Source organism: Neomonachus schauinslandi, chromosome 5, assembly GCF_002201575.2.
Source record: "Neomonachus schauinslandi chromosome 5, ASM220157v2, whole genome shotgun sequence".
Classification (NCBI taxonomy): domain Eukaryota; kingdom Metazoa; phylum Chordata; class Mammalia; order Carnivora; family Phocidae; genus Neomonachus; species Neomonachus schauinslandi.
Genome location: NC_058407.1, coordinates 139,598,585 through 139,622,898, shown reverse-complemented (window position 1 = coordinate 139,622,898; position 24,314 = coordinate 139,598,585). Strand labels below are relative to the sequence as shown.

The 24,314-nt window shown below is 51.9% G+C and overlaps 1 protein-coding gene across 1 annotated transcript; it reads right to left on the bottom strand.

Moving 5' to 3' along the window:
• Positions 1-8,563: 8,563 nt before the first annotated feature.
• Positions 8,564-17,113, bottom strand: FLYWCH2 (FLYWCH family member 2). The gene is made up of 3 exons (XM_021698261.1): positions 16,967-17,113; positions 10,316-10,753; positions 8,564-8,697 (listed from the first exon to the last, which is right to left on the bottom strand). Exons 2-3 carry the CDS (start codon positions 10,644-10,646, stop codon positions 8,594-8,596), a joined length of 435 nt encoding a protein of 144 aa, XP_021553936.1. The 5' UTR covers positions 10,647-10,753; positions 16,967-17,113; the 3' UTR covers positions 8,564-8,593.
• Positions 17,114-24,314: the final 7,201 nt, after the last annotated feature.

Sequence of the window (24,314 nt, the reverse complement as noted above, 5' to 3'; positions counted from 1 at the left end):
GTATCATTCCTGGGCGGTGTTGAGGGTGGCAGTGGACACCCCCCCCCCCGGCGATTAAGAATCACTGTTCTAAAGCAGGGCTTCTCAACCTCAGCACCACTGGCATTTTGGGGAAGGGGGCGCTGGGTGTTCAACAGCATCCCTGGCCTCTGCCTGCTGGATGCAGCAGACCCCAGCCCAATGATCGATATTGCTGTATGTCCCCTGGGAACACCTGCTCCTGAGCACCTGAGAGATGCACAGGGCACAGAGAGGAAGATTCTAGCTCCAGGTCCTCCCAGCCCCAAGTCCTTCAGTCACCAGATCAGAACCTGAGCTTTTTTTCTTTCCTTTTTTTTTTTTTTTTTTTTAAGTAATCTCTATGCCCAACGTGGGGCTCAAACTCACAACCTGGAGATCAAGAGTGGCATGCTTTACCCACAGAGCCAGTCAGTGCCCCAGAATCTTAGCTTTTTTTTTTTTTTAACTCCTTCCAGGCCTCATGTGTCCTCAAATCTCATTCTCTGTACACCTGGTCACACTACCTCTCATGGCCTTTCCACTGAACATCACTCCGGGGCTTTGATCCTCACCTACTCCTCAGCGGTCTTTCCATCCTGCATCCAGCCCGGCCAATTCTTCCTACACAGTGCCAACCAGTTAATCTTCCTAAAGCTGAACTTTAATTATTTCTCTCTCTAGTAAAAATCGTCTCCCTCTCCGTTATAAACACTCCACACTCCAGCCCCAATCTCACACACTATCTCTTCTCCAAGTCTGGCTAGGAGCTTTTGGAAGAGGAACAGGAAAAACCTGATGGCATCAAACTAGAACATTCAAATCAAGTCCTCGAAGTGATTTTGGCCCTGAGAAGCAGAAATGTCAACATATTAAAAATATACCTTTTCTATGGAATTGAAGGTTACCCGTGATTATCTGATTATTGGAACTCAGCATCCCCCAAAGGCAAGACGTAAAGGCGGAGAAAGACGGATGTTTGTTAAAGCAAGGGTTTCAAACTGTGGTCAGAACCATTAGGTCCTGAAATCATTTCCATGGGTTAGCAACAGTCATTTGGAATGGAAAGAACAGAAGAGAACAGAATGGAATCAGAACAAAGGTAGAGTAGATCTGGCTGTTATGAGAGGTTAGGGTCATTTCTCCTTTTGAACTTATTTTCCAGTAATCACATCTACAGGCACAAGTTATGCATGGAGAACATATTTCTTGAGTCAAAAGTTTGAAAGTCACAACAGGCAATCTGCGTAATCAGAAGTGGAAGGAGGGATGTAATAGCAGCAAAAAGTGCAAGGTCACTGGGATCTACAGAGCCGCGCAGACGGGACGGGGTTGGGGTGGGTGCCAGCGCGGGTCAGCGCCGGTGCGGCGGACACGGGCGGGGGGTAGGAACGAACTGGGGGCTCCCTTGCTGGGGGTGTCAGGGCTCAGTCGGGGTCGGCTGTATTGGGGCGAAGGAGGAGCCAGGAGAAAGGAGACGAGTCTCGGGTGAAGGACAAGGAGCGGCCTGAGCGCGGGGACACGGAGCTGGGTGACACCACCCCCCGTTCCAGCCTCAGCAGCCCTCGGGACCCTCGGGGAGGCCTGGCCGGGGGCGCGGCCACGCCGTGTGACCCGGGACCCTCCCCGGCCCGCTGGGGCCCGTGCTCACCGGGCACCGGCCGGGCGGCGGCGGCAGCGGAGCCCTCCCTCTCTGGAGACCGAGCCGCGGCGGGTCCTTTGGCCTCGGCCGCCGCAACCACAGGCGTCGACCTCGCGGCCCAGGCGCCTCCGGCCCCCACAACCCTAGCGCCCGCTCCCAGCCCCCACCTGCCCTCTCGGGAGCGAGCCCCGTGCCCGCGCGCCGCCCCACTAGCCGGGAGCGCGCGCCACCCCGCGGGGGAGCCGACCTCTTGGAACGCCCAAGCGGGCTCCCAGCGAGCATGCGCAGCAGGGCCGCGGGGCCCCATTCCTTGAGCAAACTCCTCTTCTCCGGCTCTTCTGTGAGCGACGCCGAGCTGGCTGCCTGACCAATCGGCGCGGGGATATGGGGCAAGGGTTTGCGAAAGGGGCGGGGCAAGCTGAGGATTGGGCGGGGGCGTCCGGGGGCGGGGCGTCGGCCGGACAGGCGGCAGGGACTGGGGATTCTGGGCGGGGGCTCTGAGACTAGGGAGTTGACAAACTCAAATTTGAGAGGGAGAAGCAGACTTGCCGCTGAGCAGAGAGCCCCATGAGGGGCTCCATCCCAGGACCCCGAGGTCATGATCCCAGCTGAAAGCAGACGCTTAACCGACTGAGCCACCCAAGCGCCCCGTGCCTGGAGTTTTCAAAGTTCATCCATGCTGCAGCCTGTGGAAGTATTTCGTTTTTGTAATGGCCAAATAATATTGCATTGTATATATAGACTATGATTTGTATATCCGTTAATCTGTCGATAAGCATCTGGGTTGTTTCCAGGTTTTGGCTACTATGATTCACGCTGCTATGAGCATTCATGTCCAGATTTCTGTGTGTACGTATGTTTTCAGTTCTTTGGGGTGTGCACCTAGGAGTGGAATTGCTCGGTCATATGGAAACCCTATGTTTAGCCATTTGAGGAACTGCTAGGCTGTCCACAGGGACCTCACCATTTCACATTCCTATGAGCAGCTTATGAGGGTTTGAATTTCTCCACATCCCTGTCAACACTTGCTATTATCTGAGTATAGCCATGCTGGTAGATATGCAATGGTATCTCATTGTATTTTGGGTTTTTTTAAGATTTTATTTATTTATTTACTTGAGAGCGAGAACACAAGAAGGGGGAGGGGCAGAGGGAGAGGTAGACAATTGAGCCAACCAGGTGCCCCAAGCTTTTGCAATTTTTTTTTTTTTAAGATTTTATTTATTTATTTGACAGAGACACAGCGAAAGAGGGAACACAAGCAGGGGGAATGGGAGAGGGAGAAGCAGGCTTCCCGCGGAGCAGGGAGCCCGATGCGGGGCTCGATCCGAGGACCCTGGGATCATGACCTGAGCCGAAGGCAGACGCTTAACGACTGAGCCACCCAGGCGCCCCAGCTTTTGCAATTTTTAAAAAAGATTTTATTTCATTTATTTTTAGAGAGAGAGCACGAGCATGGAGAGGGGCAGAGGGAGAGAGAAAGAAGCAGGCTCCCTGCCAAACAGGGAGCCCGATGCGGGGCTCAATCCCAGGACCCTGCAATCATAACCTGAGCCAAAGGCAGACCCTTAACGGACTGAGCCACTCAGGCGCCCAGCTTTTGCATATTTACTGTTAATTGCTTGTTTTACACTTTGCTCTTCTTATCGAAGTCTAGTTGACGAACAATGTTATATTAATGTCAGGTGTACAACATTGTGACTGGGCAATTCTATATACTAGGCAACAGCACACCACAATGAGAGTGGTCAGACCTGTCACTACACAAGGTTATTACAGTATCACTGTATTCCCCAGGCTGTGCTCTTCACCCCTGTGATTTAGCCAACACATTCTTTTTTTTAAGATTTTTATTTATTTATTGAGAGAGAGAATGATAGAGAGCATGAAAGGGAGGAGGGTCAGAGGGAGAAGCAGACTCCCTGCTGAGCAGGGAGCCCGATGCGGGACTCGATCCTGGGACTCCAGGATCATGACCTGAGCCGAAGGCAGTCGCTTAACCAACTGAGCCACCCAAGCGCCCATAGCCAACATTCTTTTTTTTTTTTTTTTAAAGATTTTTATTTATTTGACAGAGAGAGACATAGCGAGAGAGGGAACACAAGCAGGGGGAGTGGGAGAGGGAGAAGCGGACTTCCCGCCGAGCAGGGAGCCCGATGCGGGGCTCGATCCCAGGACCCTGGGATCATGACCTGAGCCGAAGGCAGATGCTTAACGACTGAGCCACCCAGGCGCCCCTAGCCAACACATTCTAAAAGCACTACATTTTTACTCCCCCAGCACCCAAACTGAACAGCAAAAACAATGGAACTTCATTTTTTGTTGTTGTTTCTTGTGTTTTTGGTGTCATATCTAAGAAATCACTGCCTAGGGTCACCTGGGTGGCTCAGTCAGTTGAGCATCTGCCTTTTGCTCAGGTCATGATCCCAGAGTCCTGGGATCGAACCCCTTGTGGGGCTCCCTGCTCAGTGGGGAGCCTGCTTCTCCCTCTGCCTCTCCCCTCACTTGTGCTCTCTCTCTCTCAAATAAGTGAGTAAAATAAAATAATCACTGCCTAATCCAAGTTCACAAAGATTTACTCTGTATGTATTTTAAGAGTTTTATACTTTAACTCCTACATTTGAGTCTTAGATCCGTTTTCAGTTATTTTTTGTATATGGGGTGAGGTAGGGCTCCAACTTCATTCTTTTGCACGTGGATATCTTTTCCACATAGTAGTCCTGCTACTATTTGTTGAGAATGAAACTATTATTCCCCCATTTAGTTGTTTTGGCTCCCTCGCTGAAAATCAGCTGGCCATAAATAAGAGGGTTTATTTCTGGACTCTCCATTTTATTTCATTGGTCTATGGCCCTTCTTATACCAGGACCACACTGTCTCGACTATTGCTCCTTTGTAGTAAGTTTTGAAATCAGAGAGTGTGAGTTCTCCAATCTTATTCTTTTTCAGGATGGTTTTGGCTGTTCTGGGTCCCTTCAGTTTCTAGGTGTCATCTTCTTTTCAGTCTTTTTTTTTTTAATTTTATTTATTCATTTAGAGAGAGAGTGAGCGGGAGGCGGGGCAGAGGGAGAGGGAGAGAATCTCACGCAGACTCTGCACTGAGTGAGGTGTAGGACATGGGCTAGATCTCACAACCCCCAAGATCACGACCTGAGTGGAAATCAAGAGGCTGGAGCTTAACAGACTGAGCCACCCAGGTGCCCCTCTTTTCAATCCTTTTGAGAACAAATCTCTATTTTAATTTTACATCGAGAAAACACTGCACAGCAATTATTTTTGTGGGTCTCTGGCTTTTCACTGAACTCTACATTGTAAACATCCCGTATGTCATAGGCTTATTTTATATGATTAGCTACACAATTTAGTTCTTTTCTTGGTGGACACTGCAGTTCTAAATCCCGTTATTATAAATACTAACCCGTGGCTGGCTTCATTCCTAACATTTAGGAAATCTGGGTGAAGAGCATATAGGAATGCTTTTACACTTCTTGCAACTTTCCTACAGGTGTGAAATTATGCCAACATAAAACGGCAAAGAGGGGCGCCTGGGTAACTCAGTCGGTTAGGTGCTGACTCTTGATTTTGGCTCAGGTGGTGATCTCAGGATCCCATGAGACCTGGCACCTCCTCCCTCCCCCACGGTCCCTCCCTTGCCCTCCGGTCCAGCCCCACCCACAGCCCACAGCCGCTGGACATTTGTCGTTCTCCGACCACCTGGTGCGGTGGGGACCTGGACCACAGCGGGGAGCTGCGGGCGTGGGCGCTGCTTTCCTGGACACTCGGCGGGCGGCGGCCTGAGCTGCCCCAGTATCAGCCCAACTGCCGCCCCAGGTGCGGGGACGCCCCCGCCTCCACTCCACACGGCGCCCCGGGCCCTCTGCTCACCGCGACCCTCCCCAAGCCCGCGAGGACCCTTGGATCCGCCCGCTCCCCTTCGCCGGGCGGAAGCCCGCAGTGTTCCGGCTGCGCGTCCTCTGCGCCTTTGCAGAGTGAAGACGCTGCTCCTCTCCAGAAACCCCCACGCTGCCCTGACACCCCCGCCCCTGCGCCTCCCTCCTGTTGCCATAAAGCTGCTGCTGGAAGTGCCCCCCCTCCCGGACAGGTGCCAAGTGCAGGTCCTATGGGGCCAGCCGGTCCTCCGACTCCCGCCCCGCCACCCCTCGGCGCGCCCCACTCTCTCTGTTCTCCATCAGCCCCAGACCCACAGGGACGTCTCAGGGACCCAAATCCACAAAGACCCCTGCTCCGGGGTGCTAGAGCTTCTGTCGGCGGGTACCGGGCGAGAAGCAGTGGCTACAATGAGTTGCGTGGGCGGTTACAGGTGGTGCGTGCGACGGGGCTGGGGCGCTGCAGGTGGTTACGGAGGAACCCTGGCGGCCGGATCGCCTACGCCCACCCCTGCGGAAGGCGGGTGGGAGCCGCTGCGCGCTCCTTCCGCTACGGAGGCTCCGGGACCGCGGCCGGCGAGCCGCGCACGCCCCCTGTCGGCCGCCGCCCGCCTCGGCCCCGGTGCGGGCGGTGGGAACCCCGGGAGCCAAAGCGGAGGCGGTGCTCACCAGAGAGGCGGAGCGTGCTGCTGCTGTCGCTATTATGATTACCATTCTCTCGGTGACAGCACCCGTGGGCAAGGACGCGTGGGGCCGCGGGGAGCATGGGAGTTGCTGGTCCTCCCCGTGAGCAGCGGTCTCCCTTGTGGAGCTTCGTCCCATGAAAACCCAGGGCTACTTAAAGGCTTGTAGAGCAGCTGGAGAGGACCGGGGTGCAGCCGGCGTCAGGACAGCCGGATGCATGGTCTCCCGTCCCCGAAGTGGCATGCTGCAGTCCGTAAAACCGCGTTGGAAAGTCATTCGTAATGGATTAGGAGAAAATGAGCTGTATCATCCCAATTTTCTGAATATGAAAAATTTATAGACTTATCTCTAGATGATAGAATTACTGGAGATATTTGTAACACTTTTTCATAATCAGTACATATTTATTTCAATGACCATGAATTATCTTTTTTTTTAGCTTGAGGACCAATAAATTATGTTTTGAAGGAAGTGTATAGTCATCTTCTTTACTTTTTTTTTTTTTTAAGGGGCGGGAGGGGCAGAGGGAGAGGGAGAGAAAGAATCTTAGGCCGACTCCATGCCCAGCGCACAGACGGCTGGGACATGGGGCTCCATCTCAGGACCCTGAGATCATGACCTGAGCTGAGCCAACAGAGCCTCGCAGATACCCTGACTCTTGAGGCAGAGCCTCCTTCATTTTATAATGAAGCCCCCCAGCCAAGCCTCTCACAGAGTGCAGAGACCCAGCGCTGGCATCAATCTGTGACCTCTGAGGATTTTCTGCTCTAACATGGGGGGAACCACTGTTCACAGGAACACGGCGATTCTCCTCCTGGTCGCTGGCACTGTCCCTCCCCGATGGGACAAACTGTCACTGAACCAGTGTCAAGTCTTGACAGCACCGCCCACCTCCCCTTGGTCTCCTGTCCCCCAAGGCCGTGGTGACCTTCTTGCCAGCCTTTCAGAGCCCCCTTTGGACATTTCCAGTCGGTTCCCCTCATGGAGCCCATGGGCTTTGTACAACAACGCTGACCGTGTCCCTCGTCTGCCTAAATCCTTCCCTGGCCTCCCACTCCCCATCATGAGCCTGGAATCCTCCCTGTGGGCTCCAGGCCCCCAGACCCTGAGCCACTGCCCACCATGTCCTGCCATGGGCCAGGTCTGCTGGGACAGCAGGCCGAGCTGCACCAAGTCGCCCCTTGCCGGCCCCCCTGTCCTCCTCAGGCCCCTTCTTCACTCTGCTTCCCAGGGGGAACCCCACCACCAACTCCTCAGGCGTTCCTGTCATCTGACCACACCAGCCCACGAAGGGGATGATGCAGAGCCACAGGAAAGGAGAAACATGGTGAAGAGCAGAATCTATTTAAATATCAAATTAGAACAAAGGAACATTTCAAATGATGGTTACAGAACATAAATGTTAACAACCACGCTGGAGGAGAAACAGAGCAAGATGGAGCTGGGCCAGGAGGGGTGCTGAGGAACTCACTTTTCCTAAGAGGGGTCCATAATGCAAGCTAAATTTGGGAAGATAATGTTCAAAAACATAAGGCCTCTAGTCTCAACATTTTAGAAATAATCCATTTGTTTCCTTTGCCCGATGGCAGTTTCCACAAAACGAGGACCATGTGAGGTGAAGCCAACTGGAGGCCGAAGCCTTTCCTGTGGGGGGGCCTCCAGGGAACCCTGACTTCCGTTTGTAGGGGGGGTAACTGTGTTCTGTTCACTTCCTCCTCCAGCAGGGGTGGCACCCAAGGTGCCTGGGGAGGGGTCAGGTGCCCAGGAAGCTCAGCCCCCAAAACACCCAGAAGGAACATGATAGGGGCATCATACACTACGGTCGGGGCCCACCCCCTCCCCAGCAGAACTCTGGGCAACCATGAACACAGGCTCCCATGAGGGGTGGGGGGAAGCTGTCAGTTGGTGGGATGTCTAGAGGAGGCAAGCCTCCTGGGAACAGGCCCTGGAGGGATGGTCAGGGAGGGACTGGATAGGCTTCCCAGGGGCTCAGGCCTGGGGGTCCCACTGCACCCCTTTCAAGCCAGAAACAGTAGGAAGGAGAAAGCTCAGAGAGCCCACCTAGTCTCCAGGCCAGTGGTGGCTCTCCAGGCTGAGGGGCCGGGGTCTGAGCCCTGGGACAGGGCCCGGGGAAGGCTGGTGGGGTTGCGGTGGGGTCTCAAAGGACCACGGAAGGTTATAAAACCTGTCCATAATGGGACCTCGCATACAGCTTCTTTTATTCTTTTTGAGGTTTTTTTTTTTCTGTTTATAAAAGTAATTTATGCTTGATTTGGAAAAAATTACACAATGTTTGAGAATGAAAACCAGTTGCAACTGGGTCCCCAGCAGAAGTCACAGCCAAGGTCACTGATCCAATAAGGGCATACCGTGCTTGTCAGAGTTACAGGAGGGTGCTGGGCATGACGGCATCTGCGGTGGGCTCCTCCCCTACGACCTCAGTACTGGGGGCAGACTGCCCTGCCAACCTTCCATCTTCTTTTCCGGCTGGAAGAGAAGGGAGTGGGTCAGGCTGGTGTCACAAAGGAAAAGGGAGGGCGGGCAACCCAGGGCCTGAAGCTCTCAGCCCAGCCAGGGGATGCTCTGGGATGCCGTTGGCTGACTTACAGAAATAATTGCTGATTTCAGAGACGTGCTCCCTAAGACCACCAGCCCAGGGACAAAGAGGCTGTTAAAGTCATTTCCAGGGAACTTTGGGCTAAATCTGGGTTGAGCACCAGGAAGCCACTGCTACCCCCACCACCTGGCCTGGGATGGGATAAGAGGTGAGAAAGTCTGGGGACCAGGTATTGAGGTAAACACAGGTGGCAGGTTGAGGGGGTTGCTCACTGCCCAAGAGCACCTGCCTAGGGGAACCTGTGGGGCTGAGATGTAGCCCTTGCTCTGCCCTCCAGCCCTCCATCTGAGGACGAGTGGCTTCGTTTCAATTCTCGCCAAGGGGCCACCTGCGGTGGATGGGGCCCACATGGTGCCAGAGCCCAGGCAGATCCAAGAAGTGCGCAGAGGTCTCAGACGGGGTGGAAGGACCAGGAGACGGCCCATCCCACCCAGCTCTGTTAGAAGAACAGGCTCTGACCAGACGCTCCCTACTCCACCCTCTGCAGTGACCAGCTGGTGGCCTCAGAGTGGTGACTTAGCTCCCTGAGCCCTGCCTCTTCACAGGTCATGGGGACCACACTCTCCACCCCTTGGATTGGTGGGAGGCAGCAGGTAGACGTGAGGGAGCACTTGCGGCAGGACTGGCCAGTAGAAACACTCAAGGGTGAGCTGGACGTGCCGCAGAGGGGCCTCCAAGCTCTGGGGGGATAGGGTCCCCCGAGTCCTTGAGTGCAGCCCTGTCCAGCAGTTGAGGGAAGCTGAGGGGTCCCTTGGGCCCCCTGAAACGCCAGGCCTGTGGCTGGGGACTCCCCCATCTTGGGTGCCATGGTGTCTCGGTCCAAGGGAAGCAGTGGAGTTCCCTCCCCTTGGACCTCAGACCACTCACTCCTACACCTCCATCAGTGAGTGGGGTCCCCTACACTGCCCAGGCCAAGCGCCCTGGCTGGCTCCAAGGGGGCCACCTGTTCACAGGCAGCAAATGGGGGCCAAGTGTTGTGGCTTTTATTGTCCCCATCTTCTCAGGGTACAGCAGACCCCACTTCCACTTGGGAAGAAACCCAGCTCAGCTTTCCCCAGCCACTGGGCATCCCTTCCCTCGAACACCTCTCAGGAGTCCACGCTCAGAGAATGCATCGATGTGCCGATGTCGCCCGCAGCAAGCCGGGTGGGGGTGGGGGGCCTGCCTGGGGCCTCAGCAACATACACCCCTAGACCCCCAGACACATAAACACATAGACACGGAAGAACAGACAGGAACAGAAATAGGCCCAGGACCCACACAAATATATCTGGAGGGACACACCCACTCACCCTCCCAGGCCAATCCCCACATAGACACGTGTGCGTGGAGGCCTACGGACATGCAGGCCCTACACCGAGGTATAATGTGGACAGCATGTGACTGTCCAGAGCCAGCCCGGCCCCCAGGCTCCCGGGTGTCAGGGGACTTCCAACCCCAGGAAGGTCTTGACCACACCGTGCTCACTTCGACCGCCCGGGGCCTCACCTGTGTCCAGCTTGCTGCGTTTCTGCTCAGGCTCCTGTGGGGGTGCCTCGATGGCCCTCTGAGCCTCAGGATGGATCTTGAGGAGGGCTTTGGCAAGGGTGGCGGGGCCGGGCACTCCCAGGGACATGATGCAGTGCACCCCTTTGCGCTTGGCCCCTGCCACCTTCGCACTGTCCTTAGAGGCCGTCAGCAGGACCAGTTTGGAGAACTTCCTGGGCTTCCTGGGCGCTGCAGGGACAACATCTGTGCCTGGCTCAGGGGACTCCGGGGACGGCTCCTGGCCAGCCTTCACACTCTCGCCCTCTTGCTCGCTGGGCTCCGGCAGGGGCATTCTGGGACGATGGCCTGTCCCCCAGGCCACACTCAGGCCCCAGCAGATGGAGTTCTCTTCCTCCTCCTCCTCCCTGGTCGGGAACCTGGCAGTCCAGGGGCTCTGTCCTAAGGAAGGAGGCAAAACCCATCAGTGGAGGCCCCCTTGGGCCTGGGGCTCAGAAAATGGACGTGGGGTGGAGGTGGAGGCAGAGGGGGCTGAAAGGCTGGGGAGGGTCTCACACAGAGCTGGGGAACCCCGGGTCGGTGCTTCCACTCCGCTGCATCCTCTCAGGCAGCTGGGGTCTGTCACCTCCCCTCCCCAAACGCCACTTTCCTGTCTGTAAAATGTGCCACAGGCAGGGCTCTCTGGGGGCTGTTGGGGTGCAGGCAGTGAGGCACTGAGAATCGTGAGCTTCTACAAAGAGAGGCCCGTAGGTGCTGAGCAGGGTGGGATGTGTCTTCACAGGGTTTCCCATTTAACTTGGCCCCGTGTTATGAAAGTCAGTCATTCTTGGGGTGCCTGGGTGGCTCAGTCCGTTGGGCGTCTGCCTTCGGCACGGGTCATGATCTCAGGGTCCTGGGATCGAGCCCCACATTGGGCTCCCTGCTCAGCTGGGAGGCCTGCTTCTCCCTCTCCCACTCCCCCTGCTTGTATTCCCTCTCTCGCTGTCTCTCTCTCTGTCAAATAAATAATAAAATCTTTATAAAGAAATAAATAAATAAAATGCTTTAAAAAAAAAGAAAGTCAATCATTCTTTTTTTTTTTTAAAGATTTTATTTATTTATTTGAGAGAGAGAGAACGAGAGACAGAGAGCAGGAGAGGGAGGAGGGTCAGAGGGAGAAGCAGACCCCCCGCCGAGCAGGGAGCCCGATGCGGGACTCGATCCCGGGACTCCAGGATCATGACCTGAGCCGAAGGCAGTCGCTTAACCAACTGAGCCACCCAGGCGCCCCGAAAGTCGATCATTCTTATTGACCCAGTGTACAGATGAGGACACTGAGGCACAGCAGGATGGCCAATATGGCCATGAAGTGCAGAGCTGGGAGTCTGGTCGAGGGGGATCCAGAGCCCGCCCCACACAGTACCTGGTGTGCCTCGTCCAGGACGACGGTAACTGGCCTTTCTGAGCACCAAGCCTCAGGGACCAGCACTTGGCACATGGGCTCATGTCACAGACCCTCCCAGAATGCCCGGTGGCCTTCCTCCTGACACTGTCACAGGGAGACCGAGCTGGGCACCCGCCGGCGCTCTGCAGACCACAAAGGGAATGCCTGGCTCTGGGAGGCAGGACTCTCTGGACTCACAACTAGATCCATCTCCCATCCCAAGCTGGAGGCCCTGGACCACGCAGCACTCAGGAGATGCTGGGGTCCCAGGAAGGCAGTGACCTTGTGCCTGAAGCGGGGCTGGCGCTGCCTCAGCCGGGAGGGGACCAGGCTGTAGAGGTGTCCGGAGAATCCACAGTCACTCTGGGCTCCCTGGCTTCTGGCCTGGAGAAGCAGAAAGGACGTATGACAGGGGCCGACGGCAGGGCAATGCGGAGTAGCCTTTTTGTCTGTTGGGCGCGACTGAGTGCTGGGCAGTTGGCAGGGTCTTCGTCAGCGTACAGTATTAGCCCAGAAACAAGACCTCATCCTTAGCAGACATCTCCCCTGCTCATCTCAGGACCCAGGCAACGGCAAGGCTCACAGACATCTACCTGCCCCCTGACCCTGTTTATCTAACCCGGTTTGCAGTTCTCACTGTTTCCTGGGACCCCTCCCAATACATATGGCTTGAGGTGGCCATGCCCCGATTTCCAGTTTTCTAAGACCCCATCCATGAGAGAAGTCGGGGTGCAATGCCAAAGAGGGTTTGGGGTGCCTTGTCCCCTGCAAGCCCTCCTCCCCAGTCCCTTGGCCACTAGACATAAAAGCAGAGACCTCTTGGACTGCGACAGACATGGAGCCCTCACCTCCAAGGGGTGAGCCCTCAAGGAAATCTGCCTGGTAATGGGTCACCTGACCAAGGCACCCCTGGGTTCAGTGTCTCTATCCCTCCTGCCCCTGGCCCCCCAGTTCAGCCCTGGGACAAGTCAACCCCTGTTCCCACAGCGCAGTCCTTCCCTGCCCTGCCCATCCTGTCCCACAGGGTGACATAGCAGTCCTGGAGGAACATGGGGACCAGCTTCAGAAAGGACAACACCAAAGCCTCCCCTGGAAGAGCCATTCTGGGCAGAAAGAGGTTACGGCAGAAGCCCTAGCACAGGCCGTCCTGCCCAATCCACATTCAGATCAGCTTCAGTGCACATCTCTTGGAGCCAGCCCACCTTTCTGGCTTGCAGGCTCCCCCTAGTCTGGGGATGAAATCCTGCAGCGCTGGACCCCTTCCTCACACCATATACAAATACTAACTTTAAAATACTCTTTAGGGGTGCCTGGGTGGCTCAGTTGGTTGAGTGTCTGCCTTCTGCTCAGGTCATGATCCCAGGGTCCTGGGATGGAGCCCCACATCGGGCTCTCTGCTCAGCGGGGAGCCTGCTTCTCCCTCACACTCTCCCTCTGTGCTTTCTCTCTCTCTCTCTCAAATAAATAAAATCTTTAAAAAAATTCTCTTAAAAAAAAAGATAGGAGTAAAGCTTCATGACCTAAAATCAGACAAAGCTTTCTTCAATATGACATGAAAAGTACAGGCGACCAAAGAAGAAAGAGATAAACTGGACTCCATCAAATTTTAAAACTTTTGTGAATCAGAGGACACCATCCAGAAAGTTAAAAGACAGTCCACAGAGTGGGAAAGAATTTTTGCAAATCATATCTCTGATGAGGGAATTATATCTGGAATTTATAAAGAACTCTTACAACTCAGTAACAAAAAGACCAATAACCAATTTAAAAATGGGCAAAGGTTCTGAATAAGCCTTTCTCTAAAGAAGATCTACAAATGGCCAGTGAGCATATGTGATGCTCAACAGCATTAGTCATGAGAGAAACACAGAATAAAACCACCAGGAGATACTACTTCACACCACCAGGATGCACATAATAAAAGGAACACACACAAAAACCAGACAAAACAAGTGTTGGTTTGGATGAGGAGAAACTGGAAGCCTCTTACACTGCTGGTGGGCTTGTCAACAGCACAGCCATGTTGGTGGTCTGGCGGCTCATCAAAACGTTAAGCACAGAGTCACCATATCACCCAGCAATTCCACTCCAAGTACATGTGCAAGAACTGGAAACAAATGTCCACATGAACACTTTTAAGTGAGGGGCGCCTGGGTGGCACAGTCAGTTAAGCTCCCGATTCTTGATTTTGGTTGGGGTCATGATCTCAGGATCGTGAGATCAAGCCCCTCTTTGGGCTCTGTGCTCAGTGCAGAGTCTGCTTAGGATTCTCTCTCTCCCTCTCCTTCTGCACCACCCTCCCCCCTGCTCTCACTCTCTCTCTGAAATAAATCTTTAAAAAAATTTGTATATGAATGTTCACAGCAGTATTATTCACTGTCACCAAAAAGTGGAAACAATTCAAATACCCATCAACAGATGAATGGATAAAAGATGGCATATCCATACAATCGAATATTGTTTGGCAATTCAAAAAAATTATGCTACAACATGGATGAAACTTTAAAAGATTATGCTGAGGGGTGCGTGGCTGGCTCAGTCAGTAGAGCATGCGACTCTTGATCTTGGGGTCGTTGAGTTCGAGCCCCATGTCAGAGGGTAAATTGTAATCTTAATTAAAAAAAAAAAAAACCTTAAAAATAAATAAATAAATAGAAGATTATGCTGAGTGAAAAAAGCCAGTCATAAAAGACCATGTATCATATGGTTCCATTTATATAAAATGACCCAGAGACCAATCTATAGAGTAGAAAAATCTATCCTTAAGAGACAGGAGATGCGTGGTGGGCTAGGGGTGGGGGGAGGGCAGCAGGAGAATGAGGAGTGACTGCTAGTGGGGATGGCTTCTGCAGTGGGGAAGGCAATCTTCTGAAACTGACCATGGAGATGGTTGTGCAACTTTATGAATACATCAAAAGCTGTTGAATTGTACCTTGTGAGAGAGTGAGCTGCACAGTATGTAAGTTAGCTCCATAAAACTACTAGAATTAGGAAAAAGGGAAATGAAGTCTACAACCAGTGGTCCCCCAACTTCACCATACCTTAGAATCACCGGGGTTCTTGTGACAAATGCACAGTCCTGGATTACTCCACTACCCACCCCCACTCAAGGGGTCTGGAGAGCGGTTGGAGAATCTATATTTTTTACCAGTACCCCATCTGATTCTGATACTGTGAGAGACACGGATGGCGCCATGGGCCTTTCACTCGGGAAATCTGTAACTGCTAGTTGATGGGTTGAACTGCTTGTCAATCTCTCCATGAACAGGAGTGTGTACGTCCTTCAGGCTGGATCAGCTTCTTTTCTGGAGTCATCCTTCTAGAAATTTTCTAGGTGTGGAGGGAAGACTTGACTGGCAGCTATTTTAAGTCTAATATATATTTTTTGAAAGTTAAATTTCACTCAATGAAAGTTCATTGAATTTTTATTTTATTTTTTAATAACAAAATAAAATAAAAATAAAACACAGGGCTCACGACCCTGAGATCAAGACCTGAACTAAGATCAAGAATCAGATGCTTAACCGACTGAGCCACCCAGGTGCCCCAAATGAACAGAATTTTTAAAAGCGAAGTAGAAATGAATTAAAAAGAGCAAAGGGCTTAATAGTTCACTTCCCTTACTTGACACCCTTTCTCTAATTCTGAAATCTGGTGGTTTGAGATCACCATTGACCTCCAGTCATTCATCCTAACCCGCTGTCATGACATGGGTCTGCACAAAGCCAACCCAGAAGTGTCAAGGTGGCTCAGTGTGAACCCCAAATCATACGATGTTAGGAACTGGCAGGAGCCCCTCAGACACTCTGGGAAGCAGAATCAGGGCCTAATGGCCGTAACCCCTGGAACCTACAGGACGAAGTCTGCAGATGGGGTGAAAGTTACTAAAGTAGGAGAGCAGCTTGGATGACCTGGGTGGGTCCAATCACAAGGGTCCTAAAAAGTACAAAAGGGAGGCAGAAGAGAGAAGGAGAAAACTGGATAGAAGCAGGGTCAGAGAGACCGGGATGGTGCTGGCTTTGAAGAAGAAGGGAGCGGCAGGGAGCCAGGCAATCTGGAGGCCTCCAGGAGCTAGAGAAGACAAAGAAACAGATTGTCTCTCCTGGAGCCTCTAGGGAGGAACACAGCTCTGCCTGCACCTGGTTTTAACCTCCTGAGACCCACCTCGAACTTCTGACCTCCAGAACTATAAGACTGTTAGGAAGCTGTGTCCTTTAAAACCACTACATTTGTGGTAATTTGTTACAGTAGCAATAGGTAACTAATAACAAGGTCCGATCCCTTGTTCCTGAGGCTCTGGAAGGCGTGAACCCTGCCCAGCCACTGACGAGGGCTCAAAAGAATGACCTCCACACATATGGGAGAAAAATGCCACCAAAATCCACCGGCACCTGTGTCCTCAGCCACAAGGACAAATCCCTCACCCTCTCCGGGTTGGTTCCACCTGTATGATGGGAATGGTGGGGAATTTGGCAGAGGTTCTTAATAGCAGGTAGGCAAGGGTACGCTGTTTCCAAAAGTCCTGGGGGTACTGGCAGCTGCGCCCCAGATCATCACTGTCCCACGGGGCTCACGGAGGACTGTGATTGGGCTGCCGGTGGGATGATGGGCCCACTCAGGTGCGCAGGTACACATCCTCACAGGGAGAGTTTCAAGGCAGCAAGGATCCAAAAAAGGTCAAGGACTGCTACCCTGTAGTACGTAGGGGAGAGCCTGCCCACAGTGGGATTTTCGGGTAAGGACACCACCTTCCCCTCAGCGCCCTGGCTCTTAGGTACCTGTACTCCTCCTCACACACTGTAATTTATCATCAATCCTGTCTGTGCTGCACCCAAATGGCCCCTCCTCTCGGCTCCCCTCCCCTCCGGTTAGTACCACCACCTCGTCAGCAAGCCTCCAGGGTGTCCCACCCCCCTGCCCCAATATCTCACAACTCCAACTGCCAGAGTGGGACGAGGCTGAGGATGGCTGCAGGGAGGGAGGCAGTACTGGGTGTGGTCAAGGAAAGGCAGACGAATGTGGGGATCCTTGACTGGGGGTGTCGGGGCTCAGTCCGGAGCCGGGTGGGATGGGGGGAAGGAGGAGCCAGGAGGAAGGAGGCGGCCTGAGCGCCGGGACGCAGAGCCGGGTGACCCCCCCTCCCAGCATCAGCAGCCGCGGGGACCCCCGGGAGGGCCGGGCCACTCCTTGGGACCCGGGACCCTCCCCGGCCCGCTGGGGCCCGTGCTCACCGGGCACCGGCAGGGCGGCGGTGGCAGCGGAGCCCTCCCTCTCCGGCGACCGAGCCGCGGCAGGTCCTGCAGCCTCTTGCCTGGGGCCCCGCCTCGGTTCGGGCCGTCACCTCAAGCTGGGGTCACGGAGCGAGCATGCGCAGCAGGGCCGGGCGGGGGCATTCCTTGGGTGAATTTTGCCGCTCCGGGTCTTCGCCGCACGGAGCCGAACTGGTGGCCTGACCAATCCGCGCGCGGGGGCGGGGTCACGGCTCGCGAAGGGGGCGTGACCAGCCCGGGATTGGACAGCAGCGCCCGGGGGCGGAGCGCCAGCGATCCTACGGCCTGGAATCGAGCTCTGGGCGGGGCTCTCCCAGCTTCAGAGGGTAGGTTTAACTGAGACCCTGGGACTTCTCCCGGGGTTTGACGCCTGCTAGCGGCGAAGGAAACCAGAGCTTTCGTTTGAAGGCCTCGACATCTCCTGTCACTTGCCTGAGCGAGCGGAGGCTGTTATGCTCATTGAAACCGTTGGCTCCGCTCAACCCAACATCCTAGACGACGCAGCATCCTCGCCACCCGCCCCTCCCTCGCCCAGCCTTCCCCCCTCCCTCGCCCACCGGTCCCTCCCATGCCCACCAGCCCCTTCTCCCTCGCCCACCGGTCCCTCCCTTGACCCTCGGCCCAGCCCCACCCACAACCGATGGACGCTTGTTGTTCTCCGACCACCTAGTGCGGTGGGGACCTCGACCACAGCGGGGAGCTGCGGGTCTCGGAGCTGCGGGCTTGGGAGCTGCTTTCCTGGACACTTGGCGGGTGGAGGACTGAGAGGCCCCAGCATCAGCCCAACTGCTGCCCGCTGGCCCCTCACCGGCCCAGGTGTGGGGATGTTCCCGCCTCCACTCCGCACGGCGCCCCGGGCCCTCTGCTCACCGCGACCCTCCCCAAGCCCGCGAGGACCCCTGGATCCGCCCGCTCCCCTTCGCCGGGCCGGAGCCCGCAGTGTTCCGGCTGCGCGTCCTCTGCGCCTTTGCAGAGTGAAGACGCTGCTCCTCTCCAGAAACCCCCACGCTGCCCTGACACCCCCGCCCCTGCGCCTCCCTCCTGTTGCCATAAAGCTGCTGCTGGAAGTGCCCCCCCTCCCGGGCAGGTGCAGGTGCAGGTCCCGTGGGGCCAGCCGGTCCTCCGACTCCCGCCCCGCCACCCCTCGGCGCGCCCCACTCCCTGTTCTCCATCAGCCCCAGATCCACAGGGACGTCTCAGGGACCCAAATCCACAAAGACCCCTGCTCCGGGGTGCTAGAGCTTCTGTCGGCGGGTACCGGGCGAGAAGCAGTGGCTACAATGAGTTGCGTGGGCGGTTACAGGTGGTGCGTGCGACTGGGCTGGGGCGCTGCAGGTGGTTACGGAGGAACCCTGGCGGCCGGATCGCCTACGCCCACCCCTGCGGAAGGCGGGTGGGAGCCGCTGCGCGCTCCTTCTGCTGGGGAGGCTCCGGGACCGCGGCCGGCGAGCCGCGCGCGCCCCCTGCCGGCCGCCAGCCGCCTCGGACCGGGGTGTCAGGTCGCGTGCACAAGGGCGCGGGGCTGTTCACACCCGGTTTCTGAAGAATTCGAAGACCTCCTTTTTTAGGCAGCTGACTTCCTTTCATCGCAGTTTCGCTCTTTGGCCTACCCCGAAGTGACACGGAATTAGCCACAAGGTTTTTTTGAATTATTTATAACTAACAGGGAAACAAATATGAAGTGACTCAAGTGTTCATCAAGTGATGAATGGATAAACAGATGGCCGTGCTCACAATGCAGTGTCATTCAGCCAAAGGACAAATATTGCCTGATTCCACTGACATGAAATGTCCACAGTCAGCAAGTCCATCTAGACAGAAAGTATATTAGTGGTTGCCCGGGGCTGCGGGAGTTTTGAAGGGAACAGTGGACTATTGATGGGTGTGGACTTCCATTCTGGTGTGACGAAAATGTTCTGGAATTAAATAATGGTGACATTGCACAGCCTTGAGGATACACTGAAAACCACTGAATTGGGGGCACCTGGCTGGCTAAGTGGAGGAATCTGCACCTGGATTTCAGGGTCCTGAGTTAGAGCTGCACGGTTGAGGGGAGAGAGTACTTAAATAAATAAATGAACTTAAAAAAAACAAAACCCTTGGGGCACCTGGGTGGGTCAGTCGGTTAAGCGGCTGCCTTCGCCTCGGGTCATGATGCCAGGGTCCTGTGATTGAGTCCCCCATCGGGCTCCGTGCTCACTGGGGAGCCTGCTTCTACCTCTGCCTGCCACTCCCCCTGCTTGTGCTCTCTCTCTCTCTCTGTCAAATAAATAAATCTTTAAAAGAAAAGAAACCCCACTGAATTGTACACTCTAAAATGGTGAATTTTATGGCATGTGATTTAAATTCAATTAACATATAGTAGATTATTAGTTTCAGAGGTAGAGTTTAGTAATTCATCAGTTGCCTATAACACCCAGAGCTCATTCCTTCACCCAGTTACCGCATCCCCCCCACCCCACTCCCCTCCAGCAACCCTGTTTGTTTCCTAGACTTAAAGAGTCTTTCAGGGATGCCTGGGTGGCTCAGTGGGTTAAGTGGCTGCCTTCCGCCCTGGTCATGATTCCAGGATCCTGACATTGAGCCCCACATCAGGCTCCTTGCTCAGCAGGGAGCCTGCTTCTCCCTCTCTCTCCCGCTGCTTGTACTCTCTCTGTCAAATAAATAAAATCTTTAAAAAAAAGAGTCTTTCAGTTTGTCTCCCTCTCTGATTTCGTTGTTTGATTTTTCCCTCCCTTCCCCTATAATCCTGTTTTGTTTCTTAAATTCCACATGAGTGAAATAATTGGTATTTGTTTTTCTCTGATTGACTTATTTCACTTAGCATTATACCCTCTAGATCCATCCACGTCATTGCAAATGGCAAGATTTTTCTTTTTTGATGGCCAAGTAATATTCCATTGTATATATGTACCACATCTTCTTTATCCATTCATCTGTTGATGGACATCTGGGCTCTTTCCATAGTTTTGCTATTGTGGACACTGCTGCTATAAACATTGGGGTGCAGGTACTCCTTCAAATCACTACATTTGTATCTTTGGGGTAAATACCTAATAGTGCAATTGCTTGGTCATACGGTAGCTCTATTTTCAACTTTTTGGGGTTAAATCTCAATTTAAACAGAAGAAATGAACAAAGTGCAGCTTCATTAAAATTGCTCCCTCAAAAACGGCTTGTCCTGGGGAGGTGGATGGGAGAATGGGTGAAAGAATGAAAGGAGATTCAGAGGTACAAACTTGTGGTTTTAAGTATTGAGGATGAGAAGTACAGCACAAGGAATATAGTCGATAATGTCGTAAGAACGTTGCTTGGTGGGCGCCTGGGTGGCTCAGTCGTTAAGCGTCTGCCTTTGGCTCAGGTCATGATCCCAGGGTCCTGGGATCGAGTCCCACATCGGGCTCCCTGCTCGGCAGGAAGCCTGCTTCTCCCTCTCCCACTCCCCCTGCTTGTGTTCCTGCTCTTGCTATCTCTCTCTCTGTCAAATAAATAAATAAAAATCTTTAAAAAAAAAAAAAAAGAATGTTGCTTGGTGACACCGAGCACAGGTATCATGGTGAAGACTAATAGATGGAATTGTTGAACTAATATGGTGGACACCTAAAGTAATATAACATTGTGTGTTATATTTCAATTTAAAAAAAAAGAACACAGGAGGTAGGGTAAATAAGATGGACTTGATTTTTATGAGCCTTAATTTCTTTAAAAGAAATTGGAATTCTTTTTACTTTAGAGGGGATGTTGTGAGGATTCAATAAGATGCATAGAAATCATTTAGCACATGTCTGGCACAAAACAGTGCTCAATGTTAACATTTAATATGCCTTATGTATATACATCTCTTTTTAATCCTGTGGTTATTCTATGAGGTTGTTATCATTAGCCCATTTTATGCGTGAGCAGATGGAGTCTAAGAGAATTTGAATGGTAAGAGAGCTAACGATAGGCAGAGTCAGGAAATAAACCTAGGGAAACAAACCTAGGTTTATCTAGCTAAAAAAAAAAAAATGTTATGCACATCCGCAATTTCATTTATATATTATTTTTTTAAGATTTTTTTTTTTTTTAAAGATTTTATTTATTTATTTGAGAGAGAGAGAATGAGAGAGAGCACATGAGAGGGGGAAGGGTCAGAGGGAGAAGCAGACTCCCCGCCCAGCAGGGAGCCCGATGCGGGACTCGATCCAGAGACTCCAGGACCATGACCTGAGCCGAAGGCAGTCGCTTAACCAACTGAGCCACCCAGGTGCCCCTAAGATTTTTTTTTTAAGATTTTTTTTTTTAAGTTATCTGTATACCCAACATGGGGCTCGAACCTACAACCTGGAGATCAAGGGCTGCATGCTCTACAGACTGAGCCAGCCAGGCGCCCCTCAATTATTTTACACAATTACATTTTAAATACTAAACAGTGAAACTAACATATCTTTTGTTCCTTGATTTTAGACATGCATTTTCTGCATATTTTCATTATCCGTTTCACACTAAAATCACTAATTGTTTAAATACTTGCAAAGGTCACTGATTAATTTTGTATTGATACTGACCTCATTGGGCTCAGGGGGTACTGGCTCCACTTTGTGTATAGTTTTCAATCAGATGTTACATGTGTTCAAAGAGTCATCCTCTTTACAAAGGGGAAGAAGGCACGTGTACTCCAGCCGGAGTGCTGACGGAATCAAATTACCAATGTGCCTTAAGCTCAGGCACACACGAGATGGTTCTCATTCCTAAAAGTATTCAGTGTCAATCTAGGGATAAATATAGCTTGAATCTTTTTTTTTTTAATAGCTTGAAATTTAAGCCAAGCTATTGTTGTGCAAGCTAGCAGATGAGGCCACAAAAATCATTCAATTTCCTGGTTCATATTTTTCAAATAAATAGGACTGATGAAAATTTTGGGTCATGTGATTTAATACACATATGATTTAAATTACTAATGTTTGTATGGGCACCTGGGTGGCTCAGTCGTTAAGCGTCTGCCTTCGGCTCAGGTCATGATCTCAGGGTCCTGGGATCGAGTTCCGCATCGGGTTCCCTGCTCGGTGGGGAGCCTGCTTCTCCCTCTCCCATTCCCCCCCTTGTGTTCCCTCTCTCACTATCTCTGTCTCTCTCTCTCAAATAAATAAAATCTAAATAAATAAATAAATTACTAATGTTTGTAAACATATTCTGGTTGTTGTCATTGATTAGTGGAGGTTAAGGAGACAGGACAAATAAATGCCTTGTGAACACAGGTTAGATCCTGGACCAGAGAAGGACATTATTGGAAAACCTGGCAAAATTTCAGTAAGTTTGAGAGTTTAGAAATTTAGTTAAAGGGTGGCTCAGTTGATTAAGTGTCTGACTTGGGCTTGGGCCATGATCTTCAGGTCCTGGGATCAAGCCCTGTGTTGGGCTCCCCACTCAGCAGGGAGTCTGCTTCTCCCTCTCCCTCTGCCCCTTGCCCCCTCACGTGCACACTCTTGCTCTCTCTCTCTCTCAAATAAATAAATAAAATCTTTAAAAAAAAAGTTTAGGGGGCACCTGGGCGGCTCAGTCAGTTAAACCTCTGCCTTTGGCTCGGGTCATGATCCCGGGGTTCTGGGATCAAGCCCCACAACGGGGTTCCCGCTCAGTGAGGAGCCTGCTTCTCCTTCTCCCACTCCCCCTACTTGTGTGCGTGCTCTCTCACTCTCAATTAAATAAATAAAATCTTTAAAAACTAAAATAAAATAATAAAAAATAAAAAAGTTTAAAAGGATTGTACCAATGTTCATTCCTATAGTTAATTATATTGGCTATGTTAGATTGTAATATTAGGAAAAACTGGGTGAAGGATATACGGGAAATCTTTTTTGCAACTTTTCTGTAAGTCTAAAATTATTTCAAAATAAAAAATTTTTAAAAATTCTACTTCATGGTTAGGAAGATATTTTCTATACTTTATTATAGAAATATATACATTTATAGTTTGATCTCCCTTGTGTGTAAAAAAAGTGTACAGGGTGCCTGGGTGGCTCAGTCATTAAGCGTCTGCCTTCAGCTCAGGTCATGATCCCAGGGTCCTGGGATCGAGTCCCACATCGGGCTTCCTGCTCAACGGGAAGCCTGCTTCTCCCTCTCCCACTCCCCCTGCTTGTGTTCCCTCTCTTGCTGTCTCTCTCTGTTGAAAAATAAATAAAATCTTAAAAAAAAAAGTGTACGGGCGCCTGGATGGCTCAGTTGGTTAAGCGACTGCCTTAGGCTCAGGTCATGATCCTGGAGTCCCTGGATCGAGTCCCACATTGGGCTCCCTGCTTGGCAGGGAGTCTGCTTCGTCCTCTGACGCCCCCCCCCTCTCATGTGGTCTCTCTCTCTCATTCTCTCTGTCTCAAATAAATAAATAAAATATTAAAAATAATAATAATAAAATAAAAAATTTAAAAAAATTTTTTTAAAGTGTACAATTATATCCCCCAAAAAGATACATTCAAGTCTCAGTCCTCGCCCCCCCCCCAGTAGCTGTGAACTTGACAGTATTTGGAAATAGAGTCATTACATATGCAAATAGTTAAGGACTTCAGGATGAAATCATCACAGATTTATGGCACCCTAAATCCGATGAATGATGTCTTGAGAGAGAAAAGAAAGGAAGATGGGGGCTGTGTGGCAATGCAGGCAGAGATGTGGGATGCACCCGCAAGCCAAGGATGCCGGGAACCACCAGCATCCTGAAGAAGCCGGGAAGGAGCCTCCCCCTAGAGCCTTCAGAGGATACCTTGATTTTGGACTTTGAACTCCAGAACTGAGAGAGAACAAAATGCTGTTTAAGCCACACAGTTTGTGGTAATTTGTGACAGCAGCCCCAGGGGACTAATACACCTACTTGGATTTGTCTGCACTGCGAACACTGGAAGAACAAGGTGCAATCCACCAGAAGTGAGGTCTATAATTGGGGACCATGAGACAGGAAAATGGCTTAATAGTTTCCTTTGTAAATTTCTCTTCCATGTGAAATGTTTACTAGATGATGATTTCATCTGTTTGTTAAACTGCTAAGACCTACACACACAAAATAGAGTACTTTTGCCATTGTAACCATATTTGAGTGTATGATTCAGTGGCACTAATTACGTTCACAATGTGGTTCAACCACCACCACGGTCTATTTTGCAAAACGTTCCCACCCGAACAGAAAATCGTTCCCCATGCCCCCCAGCCCCCTAGCCATAGAACTGCAAGATAATAAATTGGTGTGCTGTGTTAAGCTGCTAATTTTTTTTTTAAAGATTTTATTTATTTATTTTGGCAGAGAGAGAGACACAGCGAGAGAGAGAACACAAGCGGG